Source organism: Scyliorhinus canicula, chromosome 10 (assembly GCF_902713615.1).
Source record: "Scyliorhinus canicula chromosome 10, sScyCan1.1, whole genome shotgun sequence".
NCBI classification, from domain to species: domain Eukaryota; kingdom Metazoa; phylum Chordata; class Chondrichthyes; order Carcharhiniformes; family Scyliorhinidae; genus Scyliorhinus; species Scyliorhinus canicula.
Genome location: NC_052155.1, coordinates 95,064,088 through 95,087,280, shown reverse-complemented (window position 1 = coordinate 95,087,280; position 23,193 = coordinate 95,064,088). Strand labels below are relative to the sequence as shown.

General features: G+C 41.5%; 1 protein-coding gene across 1 annotated transcript in view; it reads right to left on the bottom strand.

Moving 5' to 3' along the window:
• The window catches only part of LOC119972132, a 660,627-nt gene that overhangs the window by 599,280 nt on the left and 38,154 nt on the right, over positions 1–23,193 (bottom strand). Inside the window, exons 4-5 of the mRNA XM_038808465.1 lie at positions 21,235–21,388; positions 11,090–17,041 (exon numbers count right to left, since the gene is read on the bottom strand). Coding sequence (XP_038664393.1) covers positions 11,090–17,041; positions 21,235–21,388 — 6,106 coding nt within the window. The remainder of the gene's footprint in view (positions 1–11,089; positions 17,042–21,234; positions 21,389–23,193) is intronic.

Here is a 23,193-nt window from a genome sequence, read left to right as displayed (position 1 = left end):
TTATGGGCTGCCCTATTATGTATTTTCTTGCCCTATTATGTATTTTCTTGCCTTCTTATGTATTTTCTTTTATTTCCTTTTCTTTTCATGTATATAATGATCTGTTGAGCTGCTCGCAGAAAAATACTTTTCACTGTACCGCAGTACATGTGCCAATAAACAAATCCACCCAATCTAATCCAACCCCCCCCACCCAAAAAACTGTAACCCAACCTAACCTTTTCCCGTGGACACAAAGGGGCAATTAGCAAGGCCAATCCACCTAACATGCATATGTTTGGACTGTGGGAGGAAACTGGAGCAGCCGGAGGAAACCCAGACGTAGGGAGAACGTACAAACTCCATACAGTCACCTGAGGTTGGCATTAACTCAGGTCCCTGGTGCTGTGAGGCAGCAGTGCTAACCACTGTGCCACCGTGCCGCCCAAAATAAAATACTCTTGCTCGGTATATTTTTTAAGAACTGGACAATAGCTGCCCCTTCTCTCAGTTCTCGCCCATCTGTCATTTTGCGCACTCATCCAACTTGTATGTATCCCTCTCCAGTCTCTGTGTCCTCCCAACAACTTATCTTACCATCTAATTTGCGAACTTCAGCTAGGCTCCAGCGAGAATTGAACTTGTGACCCCTGGTTTACAAGACCACTCTAACCACTGAGGTATGGAACCAACAGTCATTCTTATTGTTTGGTGATACCAGTTGTGTATCTGTTTGAATCAGTACATGGCTCTTTGTAGCCGCATCAGTCATTGCTCTAGTGTATTGTCTCTGCCAATAGCCGTTTCTGTCACATGTTTACAGAATTGGTGGAAAGCTGGGTTTTTCCTTGGTACATGCAGAAGATTACAACCTCCACATGTCCTGTCGGGTTTGGATGTTCCAGTGATTGTGTCAGCAGTTGGAGTTGTACTTAGGTCCTATAAGCTTTGTCAACCTACAGGGAATCGCTTTGTACTTGCGTCCATCCTTGAGCAGCTCTTCAATGCTATTTGATTAGGTCTTGTCAAGCAGATCTTTCTGGAATGCTTCCATGGAAGTTGGTGTGGTCACAGGTCAATAATTTTGTCTGCTCACTCTGCATTTGAAAAATCAGAGTACTTACCCTTTTCTCTGCATCTGCTGACAAAATGGTCTAGGATACTGTAGACTGTTGTCAAAATGATATGAACTCAGGTCGATCAATAAGGAAGTTTAACCTGATTCTGAGCTGGTCTTCAAATGTAGTCCATATCTTTTAGGGATCCTTTCGCTCTTCTGCCTTTAGTCCAGATGTGTTCAACCTGTGTAGACCTTCATTCACAATGGCCACTTGATTTTTTTATGCCTTGCTTGCCTATTTCAGTTACACCTAAATCAAGAAACTAAGGGCGCGATTCTCTGCAAAGGCGGAGAGTCGTGAAGGCTGCCATGAAAACAGCCGTGTTTTACGGCAGCCTCCACGCCCCCTCCCGGGACCCGATTCTGCTCCCCGGTCGGGGCTAGCATCGCGGCCCCGTGAACTACGGCATCGCGGGCTTAACGAATTTGGCGCCCGCGCGCTAAAGTGCCAAAGATCGGTGCCCACCGATCGCGGGCCCATGCCACCGGCCGTGCCAATCGGTGGCATGGTTGTGCAGAACGGCACTTTGCCGCCGTTTTCACGAACGTGTATAGCAGGTGTATTAAAATTCGTGAAAACGGCCTGGAAAGGCCCATCGGCCAGGGGAGAATCGCTGCTCGCCGTAAAAAAAACGGCGAGCAGCGATTCGTGTCGGGGGCGAGCGTGGGGGGGGGGGGGGGGGGGGGAGAAGAGTGGGAGGGCGTCGGACCAGCGTCGCAGTAAGAATTTGCGCCACCCGCTATTCTCCGCCCCGTCGTGAGTGCGGAGAATCGCGCCCAAAGGCTCTGTATGCTCTTTAAATAGTTTGAATTTGGATAGGAGGTCTGTTCTGTCTGAATTCAAACTGGTTAATTATGTGGACATTTTGACAATGGGCTGTAACTTCTGTGAAGTGGCAATCATGGTCAGATTGCCACACTTATACTAAAAAGCAGCCATACCTTTCTCACCTGACCTCCCAAGTCGGAACATGAGAATAGTGCAGTGGAGCGGGTTCCTGAAACCTTTGGTTGAGTACAGGAAAGTCATAGAACCATATAATCATAGAATTTACAGTGCAGAAGGAGGACATTTGGCCCATCGCGTCTGCACAGGCCCTTCAAAAGAGCACCCTAATTTTTGTTTCAATTTTAGTGTACCTAATTCATTTTTTTCCAATTAAGGGGCAATTTAGCATGTTCAATCCATCTACCTTGCACATCTTTTGGGTTGTGGGGCGAAACCCAAACAAACGGGGAGAATGTGCAACTCCACACAGTGACCCAGAGCCGGGATCAAACCTGGGAGCTCAGCGCCGTGAGGCAGCAGGAAGAGCACCCTAATTAAGCCCACATCTCCACAGACTCAGCACAGACAGCGGCCAAGTCAGGAATCGAAACTGGGAACCTGGTTCTGTAAAGCAACAGAGCTAACTGTTGTGCTACCGAGCCACCAGGGAAAAGAAAAATGCCTTATTTTTTGCAGGACTAGTTGGGGGTGAGAGGAGAAGGGCAGGATGAGGGGGTCAGGGTGTGGGGGTAGGATGAGTCGGGAGGTTGGGTAACCAGTGGGGATGGTCAGTGAAGCAGAAGGAGTAATGATCAGTGGGGGTGTGGGTGGTGATCAGTGTGGTGGGGATTGGTTGCTGATGGTAGTCAGGGCAGTGGAAGGGTTGGAGATGGAGGACGTGGGTTTTTGGGAGGGTAGTGTAGTCAGGATGTCTGGTGGAGGGATTAGGGGAAGGGTAGTCGGATTTCTGTGGGGGATCAGGGTGAGTATGTGGTGAGGGCTGTATTTGGAGGTCCCGTGGAGGTTCAGGGGATAGTCAGGGGCTGGAGGTGTAGTTGGAGTGAGAGGAGGATAATGGGAGGAGGGGGGGGCTAGAAGTGAGTGTAATTCTTCTAACTTTTCCTGGGTCACTATTCCTTTAAGACAGTCAGAACCATTCAAAGGCTATGATTTGAATTGAAGTATCAGATGGTTCTCAGCACAGGGCAATTAAACTTCCTGGGCAATTGTCGTGCAATGATCTGCGCTGGAATGCTGTTTTGGGCTTAAGTTGGTGTTTGGTGACTGAGGGAGTTTGGTTAGGAGGGAACAAGGTGATCCTTTCATTTTCTGCCTTTCCTCAAGGAGGCGAGTGCGCAGCCTTGGATCTAAATGCTGTGGAGGCCGGGTCCTTGAACATTTTCAAGACTGAAATTGATAGGCTTTTACCTCCCGGGAACGGAGACCACTGGACCAGCGAGGGACACCCTGTACCGTGCAACGGGCAGAGTTTGAAACAGAAATCCAGGAGTAACGTCACAGGAAAATAGCAAGTTCATTAGTTAGTGAGGAGCTGCTGTCAGGGATTTCTCAGAGTGGCTACAGGACATTCTGGAGGGGGAGGGTGAACAGCCAATAGTCATGGTACACACCGATACAAACGACAGAGATAAAAAAAAGGGATGATCTCCTAAAAGCAGAATATATGGAGTTAGGTAGTCAGTTGAAAAGTAGGACCCCAAAGATTAGTGACCACAGTAATATTACCAGTGACACGTGCTGGAGTAGAAACTGCAGGATATATCAGACAAATATATGGCTGAAGAGGTGGTGTGCGGGGCAGGTGGAACCAATACAAGGGATACACTTAATCAGGACTAGGACTGATGTCCTAGGCAGAGTACTTGCTCGATTGGTTGGGGAGGATTTAAACTAAAATGGTTTAAACTAATGGGAGTCTATGAAAGGAGTCAAAGGAGGGGGAATCAAAGAAAGAACAAAAGACAGTAATGGAAATAAGAAGTGATAGGCAGAGAAATCAAGGGCCAGAATTAAAAGGGCCTCAGTGAAAAATGGTGGGAACAGAGCAAGTAATGGTAAAAAGACAAGCCTTAAGGCTTTGTGCATTAAGGCACGGAGCATTCGCAATAAAATGGATGAATTATTTGCGCAAATAAATGTAAACAGGTATGATGAAAAAATTAATGAAATGAAAATCGCTTATTGTCACGAGTAGGCTTCAATGAAGTTACTGTGAAAAGCCCCTAGCCCCTAGCCCCTTTGGGGATATAGTCGGTATTACGGAGACATGGCTGCAGACTGACGAGGGATGGGAACTGAACACCTGGGGGTATTCTGTATTTTGGAAAGACAGACAAAAAGGAAAAGCTGGTGAAGTTGCATTGCTAGTTAAAGAGAAAATTAACATAATAGTGAGGAAGCACATTCGCCTTGATGATGTGGAATCAGTATGGATAGACCTGCGAAACACTAACGGGCAAAAAACATTAGTGGGGGTTGTACATAGACCTCCAAACTGTAGTGGTTATGTTGGGAATGGCATTAAGAAGGAAATCAGAGAAGCATGCGACAAAGGAAAATCTGTATTTATGGGTGACTTTAATCTGCATATAGATTGGGAAAATCAAATTAGTAGCAATATTGAAGAGGAGGAATTCCTGGAGTGTATATGAGATGGTTTTCTGGACTAATACATTGAGGAACCAAATAGAGGACAGGATATCCTAGACTAGGTATTGTGTATTGAGGAAGGAATATATTGGCAATCTGGGTGTGCAAGCCGTCTGGAGGATGAGCGATCAAAATATGATAGTCTTTTCATCAAGATAGTGAGTACCAAAGTTGATTCTGAGACTAGGGGCCTGAATCGTAATAAAGGAAACTACGATGGTATGAGTCATGAGTTGGCGATTATGGATTGGGAAACATTACTTGAAAGGATGATGGTGTATAGGCAATGGTAAATATTCAAAAAGCGCATGGATCAACTCTAACAATTGTTTATTGCTGTCTGGTGCAAAGGTGAAATGGGAAGTTAACCAAACCCTAGCTTACAAGGGAAACTAGAGACAGTATTAGATCTATGGAAGAGGCATACAAATTGGCCCAGAAAAACAACAGACCTGAGGATTATGAGCAGTTTAAAATTCAGCAAAGGAGGACCAAGGAATTGATTAAGGGAAAAATAGAGTATGAGAGCAATCGGGCGGCACGGTGTGCAATGGTTAGTACTGCTGCCTCACGGCACCAAGGACACGGGTTCGATCCCACCCCCGGTCACTGTCCATGTGGAGTTTGCACATTCTCCCTGTGTCTGGGTGGGTCTCAACCCCACATACCCAAAGATGTGCCTGGTAGGTGAAATGGCCATGCTAAATTGCCCTTTAATTGGAAAAAAAGAATTAGGTACTCTAAATTTATAAAAAAGATTATAAAAAAGAGTATGAAAGCAAGCTTGCAGAGAACATAAAAACTAACTGTAAACGTTTCTATAGGTATGTGAAGACTAAAAGATTGGTGAAGACAAATGTAGGTCCCTTACAATCAGAATCAGGGGGGTTTTTAATGGGGAACAAAGAAATGGCTGACCAATTAAATACACACTTTGGTTCTGTCTTCTCAAAGGAGGACATAAATAACATGCCAGGAATATTGGGAATCACAGGGTTTAGTGAAAGAGTGGAGCTGAAGGAAACCAGTATTAGTGGAGAAATTATGTTGGGAAAATGGATGGGTTTGAAAGCTGATAAATCTCCAAGGCCGGTAACCAACATCCCAGGGAACTTAAAGAAGTGGCTCTAGAAATAGTGGTGCATTGATGTTCAGCTTCCAAGATTTTATAGACTCTGGAATAGGTCCTACAGATTGGAGGGTAGCTAATGTAACTCCACTATTTAAAAAGGATGATAGAGAAAATACAGGGAATTATAGGCCAGTCAGCCTGATGTCAGTAGTGGGAAACATTATCAAAGACTTAATAGCAGAGCACTTCAAAAACAATGGCAGAATCGGACAGAGGGAAATCATGATTGACAAAGCTACTGGAATTCTTCAAGGATGCAACCAGTAGAGTTAAGGAGGGGGAGCCAGTGGGTGTAGTTCTTTGGACTTTCAGAAGGCTTTTGACAAAGTCCCACATAAGAGATTAGCATGTAAAATTAAAGCGTTCAGAATTGGGGATAGTGTATTGAGATAGTTAGAAAACTGGTTGGCAGACAGAAAACAAAGAGTAGGAATAAAAGGTTATTTTTCTGTATGGCAGGCAGTGACTACAGGGATTAGTGCTGTGACCCCAGCTATTAACATTATATATTAATGATTTAGATGAGGGAACTAAATTGAATAGCTCCAAATTTGCAGATAACACAAATCTGGGTGAGAAGGTAAGCTGTGAGGAGGACACAGAAATACTTCAGTGTGATTTGGACAAATTGAGTGATTGGGCAAATGCATGGCAGATGCAGTATATTGTGGATAAATGTGACATTTTCCACTTTGGCAAAAACAGAAAGGCAGATTATTATCTGAATGGCTATAAATTAAGAGAGGAGATTGTGCAATGAAACCTGAGTGTCCTCGTCCACCAATTGCTGAAGATAAGCATGCAGGTGTAGCAAGTGGTGAAGAAGGCAAATGGTATATAGACCTTCATAGCGAGAGGATTCCAGTATAGAAGCAGGAATGTCTTGCTGCAATTATACATGGATTTGGTGATGCCACATCTGAATATTATGTGCATTTTCTCTCCCTGTCTGAGGAAGGGTGTACCTGCTCTAGAGGGACTACAGCAAAGGTTTACCGGACTGATTCCTGGGATGGTAGGATTGATCCATGAGGAGAGATTAAGTCGGTTTGAATTGCAGCTGAGAAGAATGAGAGGGGATCTCCTAGAAATCCATAAAATTCTCATAGAACTAGACATGGTAGATGCAGGAAAGATGTTCCCGATGGTGGGTTAGGCCACAGTCTAAGGATACGGAGTAGACTACTTAGGACTGTGATGAGAATCAATGTCCTCAATCAGAGAGTGGTCAGCCTGTGGAATTTGCAACCACAGTAAGTAGCTCCTTTCGTAGGGACTTCCAGGGGGTAACACAGCACAACACCACACCACCACCACCCCCACCACCCCATAAAACACCAGTGACTGGGGGTTATGGATCATTGTCTCTTTAAACTTCCTTTTCCGACTGTACCTAGGATATAATTTAGTCGCTTTATCAAACCTCTTTTATGTTATTATAGAAACCATCTCTGGCTTTGGCTCAATTTTGATGAGTGTTTTTGTTTATTTTTGTTTGATTCTACTTTTTTCGCTCTTGATCTGGCCACTCGCCTTTTGTGACTGAGCTAACCTGGTGCTGGTCCTCTCGATGCATTCACGGAACTGGCAGACTATGCATTGTATTCTCAACACAAGGATCTGTATGCTTACCATATCTTTACTTGAGCACTATCCCAGCCTCTATATTCAAAGGTTTGCTAGGAAATCATTACTCTGTATTTTCAATACTCTACGATTGCTGGTTGCAATCTAAGCAAAACATTGGGTATCATCTCATGCCATCTAGCATGATCGGGTTGTTCACTATGTTGTGCCTGTACCTAATCTTGCTACCACGCTGATTGGCCACCACTGTGCACCATGTTATGCTTTTATAATATAAAGGCACCAATCACTCATCAGGAATTGTGTAAACACATTGTGGGTTCATTTATTGAAACCAGAACATGTCAAAATGGACATCAGCAGCAGACACTAAACTAGACGAGCCATGTAAATATGATGGCTACAAGAACAGGTCAGAGGCTAGGAATTCTGTAGAGAGTAACTTGTCTCCAGACTCCTAAAAGTCTGTCCACTGGCTACAAGGCACAAGTCAGGATTGGGGTGGAATACTCTCCACTTGACTGAAGCTCCAAAAACACTCAAGAAGCTTGACGCCTTCCAGCTACAGCAGCTTGATTGACATCCATTCACAAACATTTACACTCTCCACCACCGGAGCGCAGTGGCAGAAATGTGTGCCATCTGCAATATGTATTGTAGGAACTGACCAAGGTACCTGAGACAGCACCTTCCAAACCCATGATCACTGTCACCTGGAAGGCCAAGATAACAGATGCAAGGGAACAGCACCAGCTGAAAGTTCCGCTCCAACCCACACGCCATCCTGACTTGGAAATATATTATCGTTCCTTCACTGTCGCTGGGTCAAAATCCTGGAACTCTCAGTAACAGCACTATGGGTGTACCTACTACACCACATGGGCTGCAGTGGTTCAAAGAGGTGACTCACCACCACTTTCCCAAGGGCAATTAGGGATGGGCAATAAATGCTGGTCTAGCCATCATCCCACAAATGAATATATAAAAAATTAGCTCATGGTTTTACAAAAACATTAAGGGATTAAGTCACAGTTGCAGCATTCAGGAACTTCATATAACTGCTTAATATATAATTTCACAAAGCAAGCCAGGTACATTCAGATACCAATTTTTTAAAAATCATGACATAAAAAGAAGCTTTGTATATTGTACACATTTAATTCACAATCCATATCAGAGGAATACAACTGTCCTGAGGATAACAATTGAAAGAAATAAAAATCAACTTTTATGCTTAATGTTGTGACAAACATAGTATAAACTCTTAATTTATGACATATGATAATGAAACAAACAATTCCAAAATATGAATTAAGAGATCAGTGCTTAAACATCACCTTGCATACTAAACTTGATGGTAAAACCAGGAACTGGCAAGAAGCATCAATTGCTTAAAAATCGCTATTGGCCTTCCCAACATGACAAAAGATAAAAATATATCGCTACAATAATAACAATAGCTTGCATTTTGCATAGCTCATTTAACAAAGTAAAAGATCCCTAGGCTATCACTCTTACTATTCAATGTGGGCAAGTATTCTGAATGTGGTTTGTACAGGTTAAAACACAACAATAAACCCAGGCTGAAAGTGAAATTCATTTACTGACTCAGCCACAATTACTTTGTCCTCGTTTTGTCGCTAAATGCATTAATATCAGATGTAACAGACCAAAACCAATCATGATGGTTCTCCACGTGTTAAAGTACACTGAAGGTGTGTTTATGAATGTTGGAAACTTGGGTTTTTAATGGAACTGTTTGGTGTTTAACGCAATGAACACATAGAACGCTGAAGTTTCCTTTCCCAGAGCATTATTTTTTTTTTCCCCCAGATAGCCAATATTACAGCTTGGTAGATGATATGTGGAAATGATTTTGTTGACTGAATGAATCCTTCATTTATGAAGGTGTGTTAACTGGAGATGGCAGAGTCTTGTTTGAAAAATCAGATTGTTCACAACTCACACACATTTGTTCTCAGTTGAATTTCCAATCCCATATCTTCCCCATTACCAACACCGCCTACTTCCACCTCCATAAGATCACCCTTATCTCAGCTTATCTGCTGCTAAGATCCTCAAATATGCCTTTATTATTTCTGGCCTGGGCTATTCCAATGCTCGTCAGGCAGCCTTGCAACCTTCCTTAATTTAAGCTCATCCAAAATGTTGTTGCCTACATCCTAACTCAAGTCGTGTTTATCCATCACCCTTCAACTCCAATCTACACTGACGCATGGTCATCAGAATGCTTTCACTTTTATTTTCAAACCCCTCTTGGCCTCACCCTCTGGACTTCTCTGTACTCATCTAGTCCAACTACCATTCAATATCCTGGCCTTTTCCACACACTCAACTTTCATCCTTCCACCATCTGTAGCTGTACCACCCCAGTGGGGGCAGAAAGTCTGCCACATACCAATTAATGGCCCAATGGCCTTTAAATGGCTGCAGAGTGAGCCAACAAAACAGGCACAGACACACACCTGATATTTACATGAGGGTGGGAATCCTGCCATTTCCCCATCCATGAGTAAAGCCCAGCCCCACATTTCTGCTGGCATTTGGAGTTTACACTGGATTAAATTAAGTTATCCAGATATTGTAGCATGATTGTCTGAATGCGTGCAATCCACACTTTGACAATGTATCTGAGCTTATTTTATGCCTGTAAGCGACTCTTTGATATTACGTCATCTTCAGCCAATTGGGGTTATGGCCTGCATCAATGCTTTATCTTGTTAACTTTATTTCTCAAACCATCCCAACATTAGGCCAGATAACATTTTTTAGCACTACAGAAACCCATATTGAAACATGATTTTGGATAATATGATTATGATTCTGGTTGAATATTTATTTCCCAGCAAAACCTGATCACCCTTTATTTCATCTAAAGGGAATAATTTTCAGATCAAAGATTTTGAAAATAGTTGTACAATCATTCAATTTTCAGGAGGTCAGTAATGAATTTAAGAAGTCAAGCAGGAAAGAAATATTGGTGCAGGTAGAATGCTGCTTGGAAGCCTTCAGCATGATTTATAAATGTACTTATGTAATAACGAGGGCTCAGGTTACACCTTATGACAGTGTCTCAATGATTTAACCAGTCATTTTTTGTTAATGGGCATCCCACTTGGATAACTCGCGCCTTTCCTCCAAGTGCCAAATTGAAAAGCAAAAATCTCATTGGATAGGTGAGAAAATAACCAGGTCTGCTACTACTGAACACAATGGATAAATCAAATAGAAATATTTAGTGAGATAAGAAATACAATCGCTCTACAAGTTGCAATTGGTCATACAATAAACAAACTCTAATCGTGTTTGTCAGTGCACTAGAACAAAGCAGGCTTACATATTTTGGAGGCTACAAACAAATATCACTGTTTAAATGATTCATTCTAATGTTAATAATTAGAAGCATTAAAAAAAAAATTAGAAGCATTACATTTTCAAAATACAAGTTTAAAGCACAACATTGTGTGGTGTTTTCAATAATGATATTTTCAACCTCAAATTTAATCTCAGAGGTACAACTTAAAACTCAAGAAAATAAATTTCCCAAACTGTCAAGTCCTAATAGCTTTTACAGTACAACTTGTGTTTAAGAGAAGTAGATTGTTTGTTATTTAGCAGACACTTGCTGATAGAAATATTTTCTTTCTTCTAATTTTGTTTTCCAAAGGCTGCACCCTGCTTTGGCATGATCAGATGGCATTATTATCTCAGCTGATTTCTTTCCTTTGCTTATTTTTCATTCATGGGGATGACAATATTTGTAACCACTGAGAAGAAATCCCTTCACTTTGCTCACAATGGTTTTCCTTTTATTTCTTGTGCTTTTCAAGCTTTTCCTTGTGTGTTTCACAAAATGGTTCTTTTTCAGAATTGACTGCTGCCTCGTTTGTACTAATATTCCCAGAAGACATGGTTTGGCCAATGACTCTGTTTTCCAATAAAGGAATAGTGACATAATTATTGGCTGTGTTTCCTCTTGTATGACGAATGTATGGATTAGTCTGCCTACCTGAACAATCTTCCCCTTTCGGGAATGATAAGCCATTTTCCCTTCCTTTGACTGCTTTGATTTTGTTTTCTACTGCATGTTTCATGAACCACTGTTCTACTATTCTTTTTATACATAATTTCTCAGCCTGAATATGAGAACAAAATGGCTTGTCTTTGTGCTTCAACTCTGTTTCTTCACTGTACACAGGAACTTTTGATGTTTCAAGATTAGCACCCAAATATTTTGCATCAAGACTTAATTTAATTCTTTTAATATCATTCTCAAAGCTTTGAGTTTTAAACTGATTAATTATGTCACTGATAGTGCCATCAATTGAATGTTTATTTAGTACAGAACAATTTTCTTTCCTTGTTGCTAAATCATTGAATTTCCCACTGTTAAAAATATCTGCTCCATTTTCTGAATGAAGTATCCATTGATTCTCCAGATCTGATTTTTTCTGATATACAAATCTTCTGCTCTCTTCATTGGTTTCTTCAATAACAGCTGTCAGAATTGGGCAGTGCTGGCCACATAGAAAATGAAGCTTATCTAGGGAGTCAGGATTTTGAAGAGTTCTGACAGTTTCTCTAGATGGTTGCTCCACCACAGTCCCTTGAGCTAATGGTTGGACCATGGGACTAACTTTGTTGTCAAACATATGAAATTCCGCTGACGTGAAAGATGAATCATTGTCATTTGCTTCAGAGTACATCCCTGCAGCCCCAACAGGAACTTGTGCTGATTGTTTATTGCTGTCATTCTTTTTGGTAAGATGGGAACCACTGCAAATATGGACATGGTTACTTTTTTCACTGATTAAATCTGGGAATGGTTCTGAATCACTGCCATGAGACATGTTAAAATAATTACACATAGGTTTTGATTTTGTCCCCTCAATATCTGATGATGACAATTCAGACAGTGGAGGTCCTGAATGCATTGCATTAACATGTGAATATGCAGAATCATCACTTGTGTTGTCAAATGCTGTATCAACTGACGTTGTATCCAGGTTTCCATACATTCCCATGTTTAGAGGTGGAGACTTTCTTACTAAGTGGTTTTCTTTTAGAAACCACCGCCCTTTTTCAATATACACACCATCATTTTCAGATTGTGCACTGTTCTCTTGAGAATTTTCAAACGTACGGCCCTTATCTAAGCTAGAATTATGTAACAATTCATTATTAACGCCCCAGGTTCCAGCTGGGTTTGATTTATCGCTACATGACGATATTTTACAAGATGTGTTGTCAGTGATCCTTCCCGTTTGGAAAAATGTTTTTGGCTCTACGCAGACATATGGGGGCTGTTCATATGCAAAGTGTTTCGATACAACATTTGACTTACCATACAGTTTCTCGGTAGCTTTTCTAACAAAATTTGCAGAGAAATGTTTTGTTTTTACAAAGACATCTTCCTCTCCCTCTGTCGTCATTTCGCTTGATGCTTGGGAATTGTAATCACTTGCAATCTCCTGATTCTCTTCGGACAAGTCAGATGTCTGCTGCCTTTCTAAACACTGTTTAACATTACGATTTGATGGTATGGATGGGTAAGTACAAGGCAAAAATGTCTTAATACCAGCTTCACCTTCAGAGAAAGGGTTCTCGCAGGTTTCTCTTGTTTGTGCCAGTTGTTTGTTGCCAGTCTTTTTTCCATTCTCAATATCATTGTCAGAAACCACAGAAGCAGTTACTGACAGTCTGCAAGCAGGTATTTCACAACTATTGCTTCTCCTTATACATTCCCTCTGGCAGAAAATGTTTATGTGCTTTGATTCACATATATCATTTGCCAAAGGTGACTTATGATGCATAACGTTTTGAAGATGTATTGTATCTGAAGCTGTTGACAATTCATCTGTTTTTTCTGTAGCATTAGCACATGTAAAGTGATTGTTAGTTTCATTGTCCCTCAGCTTTCCTGAGTGTCTATTTTTGTTACTATTTATGCAGTTGTTATAAAGGAATTCTTTATTTTTAGCAACATCTTCTCGTCTCATATCTTCAATATGTTGTAATGATGCAAACTCCTCTATCAAATCACAGCCGTTTGTACAGTTATCTCTCTCAACAGTTTCTTTCTCAACCCATTCCTTGCTCATCACTGTTGTTTCTTCAATTGGGTCTTCATTTTGAAACAAGCAGTTAGTCCTTATTTGGTCTTCTAAATGATCAGAAAAAATCGAATTGTCTTTAGAACTGAGTAGTTCAGGGTTAGCCGTTTCTTTGGTTTTGTCTTCTTTAATTGAAAGAATGTTCGCAACATATTTAACATCTTCCTTTAGTTCAGCTTCATCAACATGCTCCAGCCGTTCAATTACATTTTGTGTATAAAGGTACTTTTCATTTTCAATAGTATTGATTAATTGTGGAGCATCAAATGAAGCAATTTTTTCAACATCTGAAGTTCCAGTCTGTACGGGACATTCAGATTTAGGATCATTTTCAAAAGCACAGCTGTGTTCTTCTTTATGCTCATTTTGCCACACCTTTACAAACTGAGTGGCATATTTCTGTAGACTTGGAAAACATTGCTTTAAGTCATCAGTTTCTTGAAGCTTGATAACGTGTCTTATGGACTGCAAGAATGTTATTATATATGAACAATTACAATTATTCATCAATAGCTTTGCTCTGTCAGGTGAAGCTGGAACATTAACATTCAGGTTCATTATTGCTAACCAAGCAAGTAGGACCTTTGAAGACGTGCTCAATGTGGCGGCAAGATGTTCTGACATATTGGGTCTTTCATATGATTTTTCTAGACAAGTTTCAAATCTATGCTCAGAGTTACACTTGATCACATCAATAGCTGATTGCAGCTTGCACAACACCTGGCTTAGGTCATGTTCATCAATAGGGCCCTTCTCTTCAACCATTTCAGAATCTAGTCCAATGCCGTTTTGAATTGCAGTGTCAACTGTTTCTTTTGCAAAGTCAATCACATCAAGTTTGGCATCAGTCATTTTTGTACTAGTCCTGTACTGAATCTCATTTGGTATGGATGCAGGTTTAACCTCTCCTTTTGCAACACTTACTTGACTTTGCAATAAGCCATCATTGTTGCAATTATCTGGTACTTCATATACCCTATTCACGTCACTAACAGCTTTGGCTGATATTTGTACTAACCTGTGTTCAAATGGAACCTCCATTTCAGATCCAAACCTTTTGGTTTGATTAATAAAATCAGAGTCATCATCAGGCAATTTATTTGATTCTTTTATAATATTCCTACCCAAATCATCAACTGTCCGTTCCTCTTCAAATTCTGTTTGTGGGTAAGACCTAAGATTGAAGTCACAGCACACAATTTCAGAAGTTGCTGACATTCTTAGCCTGTTTTGCACAAATGTTTGTACTTGAGGAATATCAACATCATATATTTCCTGCTCTTTTTGTTGCACCAAAATAGAAAAAGGCTTTGAGCTCTCAGCATCATGTTTGAAATCTTGTTTCCCGGCTGTAGTTATATTAAGTATTTTGCCATTTTTCTTCGTCCCATTTTTCCACTTCTTCCTGCTAGGATTAGAAGAATTTTGTTGGATGTCACTTTCAATGGAACTACTGTTAACGCCTGTGATTTGTTTTACATTTCTACCTGAAGACGAATCAGAATCAATTTCTGCTTGTAGCGAGGAACTTTCGGGGAAATCAGAATTTTTCTCAGTTATAACTGCACTGCACTGCACGCCTTCTGCCTGGTACAGATTAAATTCTGTGCAGGCTATTAATAATGTGGTCTGTTTACCCTCTGAAAAATTATCTTGGCAAATATCCACCTCAGGTATATTTTCAGACTTGGAGGGTGTTGCAGAGCTGTTGCTGATGGTGGGAGTTTTTTGATCCTCCATCCTTTGTAACTTATTATCCAGTAATTCTGTATTGCTAGGTTCTTTTCTTGCTGGACAAACAATTGGTATCAGGGAAAGATCAGAGTTTGTTCCTTCTTTAGGAGGTATCAAGCCTGTTGAGTTATGAGATACAGAACCATCTCCACCACTTTCAACATGGAATGTCACATTGGTTTCATTAGGCATCTCAACAGGATTAAATTCAGTATTTTGATACTTGCCAGTGTCAACCATTTCTATTGCTTCTTGACTACTGCTGTGAGTAGTGCAATCATCACTCAAGATGTCAGTTTCTTCAAGCTGGTCTAGTAATTGAGGTTGTTGTGAATGATTGCTATATTCTGGAAAAAGCTTTGAATTCTCGCTTGTGTGGTCTCTGCAGTTTTGTTCATCCGTTCCTGAAGACAGAGCTAAGTCATTGTTAACAGGACTTGCCTCTTCAGAACTGCAAAAAGCTCTTTCATCTTCATTTGTAGATGCTGAGTTATTTGAACCTGTGTTAGTTGGCATTTCTACCTTATCAGACGTTTTAATGCAGTCCTGATTCCTCACTGTAGAACTTTGTGAACACTTTGAAACACTGTTTAAATCTTCCAAAAATAGAGACATTCTGGCTTCACAACTCTCAGAACTGTAAGTACAGTTAGTGTTTATATCCATTCTTTCTGTTGATGTGTGTGAACACCCCATTCTAGATGACAAGCTACTTTTTTCATTATGAATTGATGCATAAGATCTAGAATATTTGAATGAGGCACTCGTTGGTCTCTTTACATATTTTATTCCTCGTTTTGAATTGGAATATATTGCATCTGCAGAAGTAGGTCTCAAATTTAACTTTGCAACATTATTATCCGTGTCATCACATCCAATTTCTTCCCAATATCGTAAGAAAATATTTCTTGCATTTTCACTCCTGTTGTGGGAGTTGATCATTTTTAGTACAGTGTATTGGTCTTCATGGCATAGCTCTGAGTACTTTGAGGAAGTGGCTTTCCCAACAAAAGAGGTGTTTTTATCGAGGATCATTTCTTCTTCTGTGTGATTATTTACATTAACCTCTTTCCATGTTTGCAACTCTTCAGATACTGCATCACTTCTTCTTTCACAGGATTCTTTTGTATTTGATATCAAAAAATGTTCATTACAGTTCTCTATTATGCTCTCTCCAAGTCCTGGCTCCTCAAGGTTTGAAAGTTGAACTATATTTGCACCACTCTCTGTATCAGGATTGGCAGTCATGCTTTCCAAAGATACCTGGGCCTGTGTTACATTTCCATGACCAGGACTTCCCTTGCAACAATATAATGGTTTGAATTCAGCCCCCAGTTCAGGAAGATCTTCATTTGTGTTTAAAAAACTATTTTGCCAGATGTCATAATGTCCGCCTTTATCGTGTTCAATTTGTCCCGTGCAGTTTTGTGGTGTACAAAGATCATCAAAGTCTTGCTCATGGTCTAAGTTCTCAAAGTGCATTGTTTCAGAATTATAATGAGAGTGTACATTCGTCAGATCTGCTGATTCAACATTAGATTCCAGTTTAGCTTTGCAAGCATTACTTTTCCTGTTACACATACTAGAACGATTTATTGTAGTAGTCCATTGTATTGTCTCTTTCTCTTTTATTTGGAGGTGTACCCTCATTTCTACTGTTATGCTGCCATCCTCATTCACAAAGATGGATTTCTCAATGTCATCTTCTGATGGTATCACAATTTTTTCTTCCCTTGCAGAAATGTAATTCTTGTAAGCGTCTGTTTCATCTTCAGGTATATAGAAGCTGCTTCCTGAAAGTGTTTTATTGTCATTCATATCAAATTGATCAGAAGATGTGGAGTAACCCTGAGTCTTTGAGCTAGAAGGAGATACTGAGTTAATCAGCCATTGTCTTCTCCCTAACTTTATCCCATCTGTACACAAAGAAGATGAAAGACGATGGTGAGACAAAGATGAAGAACAATGCGAGGCAAAAAAAAGAACGGAAAAGATAGAAATAATTAGAAATGTCAGCAAAGAAACTATGAAAATAAAACAAAACATTGATGACACTATTTAATTTTTGGATGAAGAACAAACATAAAGTATCAGGAAAGATAGAATATCAAGGAATAGTGTTGTGCAATCCAATTTACAGAAAGTTTGAATCTGAGAAGAGTTCCACTATCAATCACCATTCTTTTGGTCTATATGACTTACCAGTGAAATTTTTTATTCTATTTTGAATTCTAAAGAAACTACTCCAGGATGCCAAATTGGTCACATACACCAGTTTTTTTAGCACGATTTTAAATCTTGTTCTATGTTTATAAAGAAACTAGCTGATCTCCATTAGGGTTGCAGGACATTTTCCATTCAAGCTCAATTGGAGGGCAGCAAGATACAGAGGAGATAAGGGAGTGAGGAGAAGAAGCGCAAAAGCAGATAGACTGTAGGGAAAAGAAGGGAGGAATTATATGTTCCCTCAGGAACATGTTGACAGGCAGACGGGAATGTAAAATTGGGCCATGGGTGTAGTGCCTTTCCCTGCCCTAGAACCCACTGCAATTTTACATACAGCAGTGAGGGGTCACCCACCTTTGTGCCAAAATTTAAAACCACTCACGGGTACCTTTTGCACCCCACCACAATTCTTCTCACGGTGGGCGGGTGGGGGATGGGGAACCAAATTTGAAGCTCACCAAGTCCCACTCCTCAGATTTCTGACAGGAAAAGAGGAGGGGGGGGGTTCCTCCCTTCTAAGCCCCCTGGCACCATCAGAAAATCCCCAAAGGTTAGCCCCATTCCTTGGTCTTCCATCCCTACTGACCTGTGCTCCATGGCCCCAACCCCTCAACCCATCATTGGGGCTTCCCATACTAGCCAGGCCAAAATGCTCAACCCCAACTTAGCTTCAGTGACAATTACCATCGGGTACTAAGCAATAACCATTGATTCTAGTGGCACTGCTGGAATCTGGAGCTGTCAGCTATTTAGGTGAGGACAGAAGCCTCACCTTGAGACATTTAACAGACGTCTGAGTGTTAAAGGTTACTGGGCAGTCAGCTGGAGCGGGGACTGGTTGGCTGAGGAGAGAGATAGAGAAGGACGAGAAGAGAAAGGAGTTAGGGACAGCAAAGGACTGAGAGGACAAAAGAGAGAAGTGGAGGAGAGAGGCCAGGAGAGGAGAAAGGAAAGGGACAAGAGGATGAAAAGGAAGTGAAAGGAAAGAAGAGTTGGGAGAGAAGTGAGGGGGGAAGCTGAATTTTTTCAGGGCAGTGGTGGCTCAGAGTGCGCCAGAAAGACATGGGCCCACCATTAGTAAAATGCAAGAAACAACAGCAAGAGTCTTTGATTGGCTGCTTAAGGACCTCAGGTAGCCTCACAGTGGAAAGGCCATTTCTGACCTTCCCCATCATTGAATTCCATGGTGTTGGGAAGGTGAAGGGCACACCACAATCCTCACTACTCCCCACCCGTAACCAACTGGCTCCTTGTTCTTGCATCTTGCTCCCGAGAAATTATTAAATTCTGCGCAATGAGTGGGATGGGAAGAAACGGGGAGTGGGAAAAGGAGGAGTGAGGGCAGGAGAGGATGAAGAGAAATTAAATAGAGAGAGGAAAGTGGTGTGGGAGGGGCAGGCATAGGAGGGGAAGGGAATAACAGGAGAGAAAAAGGACAAAGGAATGGAGGGAAGGGGAAAAGTGAAGAGAGTAAGAAGAACAGGAGATTCATGGGTTGGAAAAGGGGGAGAGGTTGGGAGAAGAGGAGAGGAGATAGAAGAGAGAGGATAGAAATAATGGGAGAAGACAGAGAGGATGAGAAAAAAGGCAAGGGTAGGGGAAAAGGGCAAGAAGATTGTGGCAAAGGAAAACGGGAAGGGAAGAAAGGAGTATGAACAGGAGAGATAGGGAGAGATGAAAGGGTTTGGCAGAAAGGAGAAGGTTGTAGGAAAAGCTGTGCAAAATGAATTGAAGAATGTAGAGTGAGGGAAAATAAGGATGGGGAGGGGAAAGGACAGGTGAACAGTGAAGGAGGAGATGAGGGAGTAGAAAAGGGGAGCAAAGCAAATAAGGGAATGGAAGGATCGGGGCTAGGGAACCAAAAGTGAAGCTTTTGGAGCAAAGGTGGGAGAGACGGAGGCAGAGGAGTGAGTGAGAGAAGGAGAAAGAAGAATGAGAAAGGCAAAGCTGAGGACTAATGAGGGAAGAGAGTTGACGAAGAAGTTTGGAGGGAAGAGTAGAAGAGGAGTGGGGAAGGGAAGAGGGAAAGGATAGATAAGCAAAAGAATTAGGAGCAGGTGAATGGGAAGAGGGCAACACATGGGATAGAGTGGACATGAGAGGAGAGAATGACTAGAAGAAAAAGAGGAGGCCATGAAGGAAGCATCGAAGGAGGGAAGAGAAAGGATGAGGCTGGAGAGAGCTGGAAGAAAAATGGAGATCAGGAGAAGAAGAGAGGGGGTGAGAAGAGGTTGGATAATGGTAGGTTTGTGTAAGTTTGTGTAATCCTTTCTTTCTCAAGCAGTGAAGTTTTGTTAACTGCCTCAAATGTGGGTCCAATAGCTAACTTCGTCCTCAAAACCTGGGCATTAATGTGATTTTTCTTCAGTGCAGCTGTTTTTTCCCCAGCATATTGAATACTTTGTCCACGGATAATGATTTTTTTGATCTGTCCTTTGATCTCCATGTCTTCAACATTTTGCAAATTAGTTTTCAGTACCAACCTCAGTTAAGCTTAGGTCCAGAGGGAGCTAATCATAATTAACTTCCATCTCATTCCATTTCAAATTTTAAGTCTTATTTCCAGTTTCTTTTTTCTCCTTTAAGCGGTCCCATCATATTTCATGAGATCATATATTGCTATGCTCACTGTATCACCTAAAGTGCAATATGTATAGAGTGTTACCGCCATTCAGTGTTGGTAATATATAATGGATCACTGCACCAAAATGGTAATTGTATTTGAGTAGTGCTCTGGGAGTAATTTTCTGAGTGTGCGCTGGCAGTGAATAAGCTGGACCATCAGCAGCATACATGTGCAGCTTGTGATTTTCCACTATGTGTTATTGGCAGATCGTTTCCCAACACCAAAGCAAATTTAGAAAAATCAATTATAAATGAGTTGGGTCACTTTTTTTTTTAAAAGATAAAATTTTTGGTGAAGGAAATCAGCAATACTATAAATTAGATCAGGCGTGATCTCATTGACTGGTGGAAAAGACACAAGGGGCTAAACGGCCTACTCCCATGTGTCTCAATATTCACATGAGGCCAGCAAAACAAGTTAAAAACAATAATTGTTAACATTCTCTGTTGCAGCACATTGATGCCTAAGCATATATTAAATTATTTTGTTGCCCTGAGTGTTATGCGCGAGCACAACAATGCTAGCTAGCATTTTCTTAGAATTTTCCCATCTTTAAAATGACAAATACATTGAAGGTGTTCTTCTGCAGATACCTACTCCGACCCACCTGATTTTCTGAAATTCTGACACACGGGTATATTTTCACAGTCAGCACCCAGGAAAATCTTTCTTTCGTCTTTCAAAACCATCATGTGGAATATAACAGCAGATCCACAAGGTTTTGAATTAGAATATATCGAGTGCGGGAATCTTTAATCCTTTTGTAAATTAAGGGGCAATTTCACGTGGCCAGTCCACCTACCCTGCACATCTTTGGGTTATGGAGGTGAGACCCACACTGACACGGGGAGAATTTGCAAACTCCACACGGACAGTGACCCTGGGCCGGGATCGAACCCGGGTCCTCGGCACTGTGAGGCAGCAGTGCTAACCACCGTGTCACTGTGCCGTCCCGAGTGCAGGCCAGATATTGTAAAGTTAGAGCTGCTAGTTATAAACTGTGATGAATGACTGGATCAACGCTTTCCATTATTCTTCCCCGAGACAGTCCACTTTGTCAGATCACATAGCAACAAAGATGATGCAAACCCTGCAGACAAGCTGAAAGGTAACACCAATATCAATTGTGGAGAAGTCTACTCACCTGATTGTAGAAATCGTCATTATAATGAGGGTGGAGAAAAAAATATGAATAGACTAAGATGTTTATTTGTAACACTAATATCATGCGTATTGATAAAAGAAAAGGAGACTTACAGTTTTTATTTTCTGTTTTGATGACATTTTTATGCTGAACACGATTTGGAATTTGCGGCGATTTTGAATCTGCATATTTTCTCAGCCTATAGCCCTCTTGACCAGCAGCAACCACAGCTTCAAATTTATACTTCACCGGGTAAAGAGCATCAATCTGAAACATTCAAAACAGAAACACTTTAACACACAGGCAAGAACTGTCAGGGTAACACCAAACCTTTATCTTTATATGTCCAGTACTGTTGAGAAAAAAAAAGATTGATCAAAGAAATATCTCTTTAACTCTGAATTATCATGCCAACCTCCACAACCCCCCCCCCACCCCTAACCTGGCCCCAACCCCGCATCGTTCCTTTTATTTTTACAGGTGCTGCAAATTTAAAACAGAAAATTCAGGAAATGCTTAGCTAGTCAGGCAGCCTCAGTGATTAGAGAAGCAGTTTTTTTTTGCAGCAAAGTCATGACTAGGCTCACAATGTGGTGAACACATCAGAGATCCACCCAACCATCTGATGATGCCTGTGCCAGTGAGAGGACTGGGAGGCCAGGACCATGCTGAGTATTAGGTAGACGACAGGCCTTTGGAGTCATCAACAAAACAGTAACTGCTCTCTCTCTCTCAAGAGACAGGCAGAATCAGACATTAGCACATCCTACCTGTTAACCCTTTATACTACAGAGTCCTCCATATGATTGCCCATGAGCTCAATGCAGCAATGGCCAGGGGATGAGATTCCTGGAGTCTCCAATAGGTCATTGGTCTTCTCCACTCAGCCAGGAGGTACAAATTGCTTGATAAGGGAAGAGGGACAGCTGCCTTCTTTATCTGAGGACTTCATTCAATATAGTTCTGTGTGTACAGTGGCTCTTCTGCCAGTGACACCAGCGCGAAGACAGAGAAGGGGCCTTCGAGGTCTCAAACAAACAGAGGACGGCCATCATTACTCAGATGAATTGCATGTGTAGATACTAAGCCTCACATTTGTTATGCTGATCAATAAAGAATTCATGTTGTGTTATTACTTCTCCATCAAGTTATTGCTGCCTATTGAAACCTCATGTACAGTCTGGTTCCCTCAATGGACTGGAAGCAATGGACTCGTGTTCAGTCAGCACCTCCACCTTGTTAATGTGCAATATGTACCTGCAGGAATGTATAAAGGCAAGGCTTTCTTGGAACGTTTATGAAAGTGCATATTGATCAGAGGAAATTGCTCTCTTTCAATGTGTCTCAGGCATCCCATGCATTTACCCCATTGTGCTGTGCCTGTGGTTCAACAGGTCTCTTGTCTTGCATTGCCTGGTCAGCAGCCTCTTTCACATCCTCATCGTCGGAGGAGGCATCACAATATATGATTTTCTTTATGTTCAATGTCTCCCTACACTGTAATGCCAGGTTATGCAGTGTACTGCAAACCACCATAATACTTAAGACCCTCACTGGGGCATACTGAAAGGCTCAACCAAGTCTGTCTGGACATCTGAATTGCATCTTCATAAGTCAATTAACTGCCTGATGGTTGCTCTGGTTGTCCCATGGCAGGTAGCTCTCCTCCCTATTTGTTTGAAGGATCATTAAAGGTGTGAGTAGTCATGTCTTTAGTAGATAATCCTTGTCTCCATTAATCCATTACTGAAGGCGCTGGATGGGTGGGGTTGGTATTATCGAAGTATGTATATGCCATGGTTGCTTCCCAGAAACTGTGCTGGTGAGATAATGGGAGCCTTGTTGGCCACATGCATCTTTTACCTGGGGGAATTCAGTGATGACCCTGAACTCAATGGGCCTGTCCCTCTGACTTTCCAGATCGGTGCAGTAGTGTGCATAATTAGCAATCCTTTTGAACAGGACTTTGGTCACTTCATTAATGTACCAATGGAGGGCGGTAGGTGGTGCACTGGATTGCATTGGGACTGCGGCGCTGAGGACCCGGGATCGAATTCTGGCTCTGGGTCACT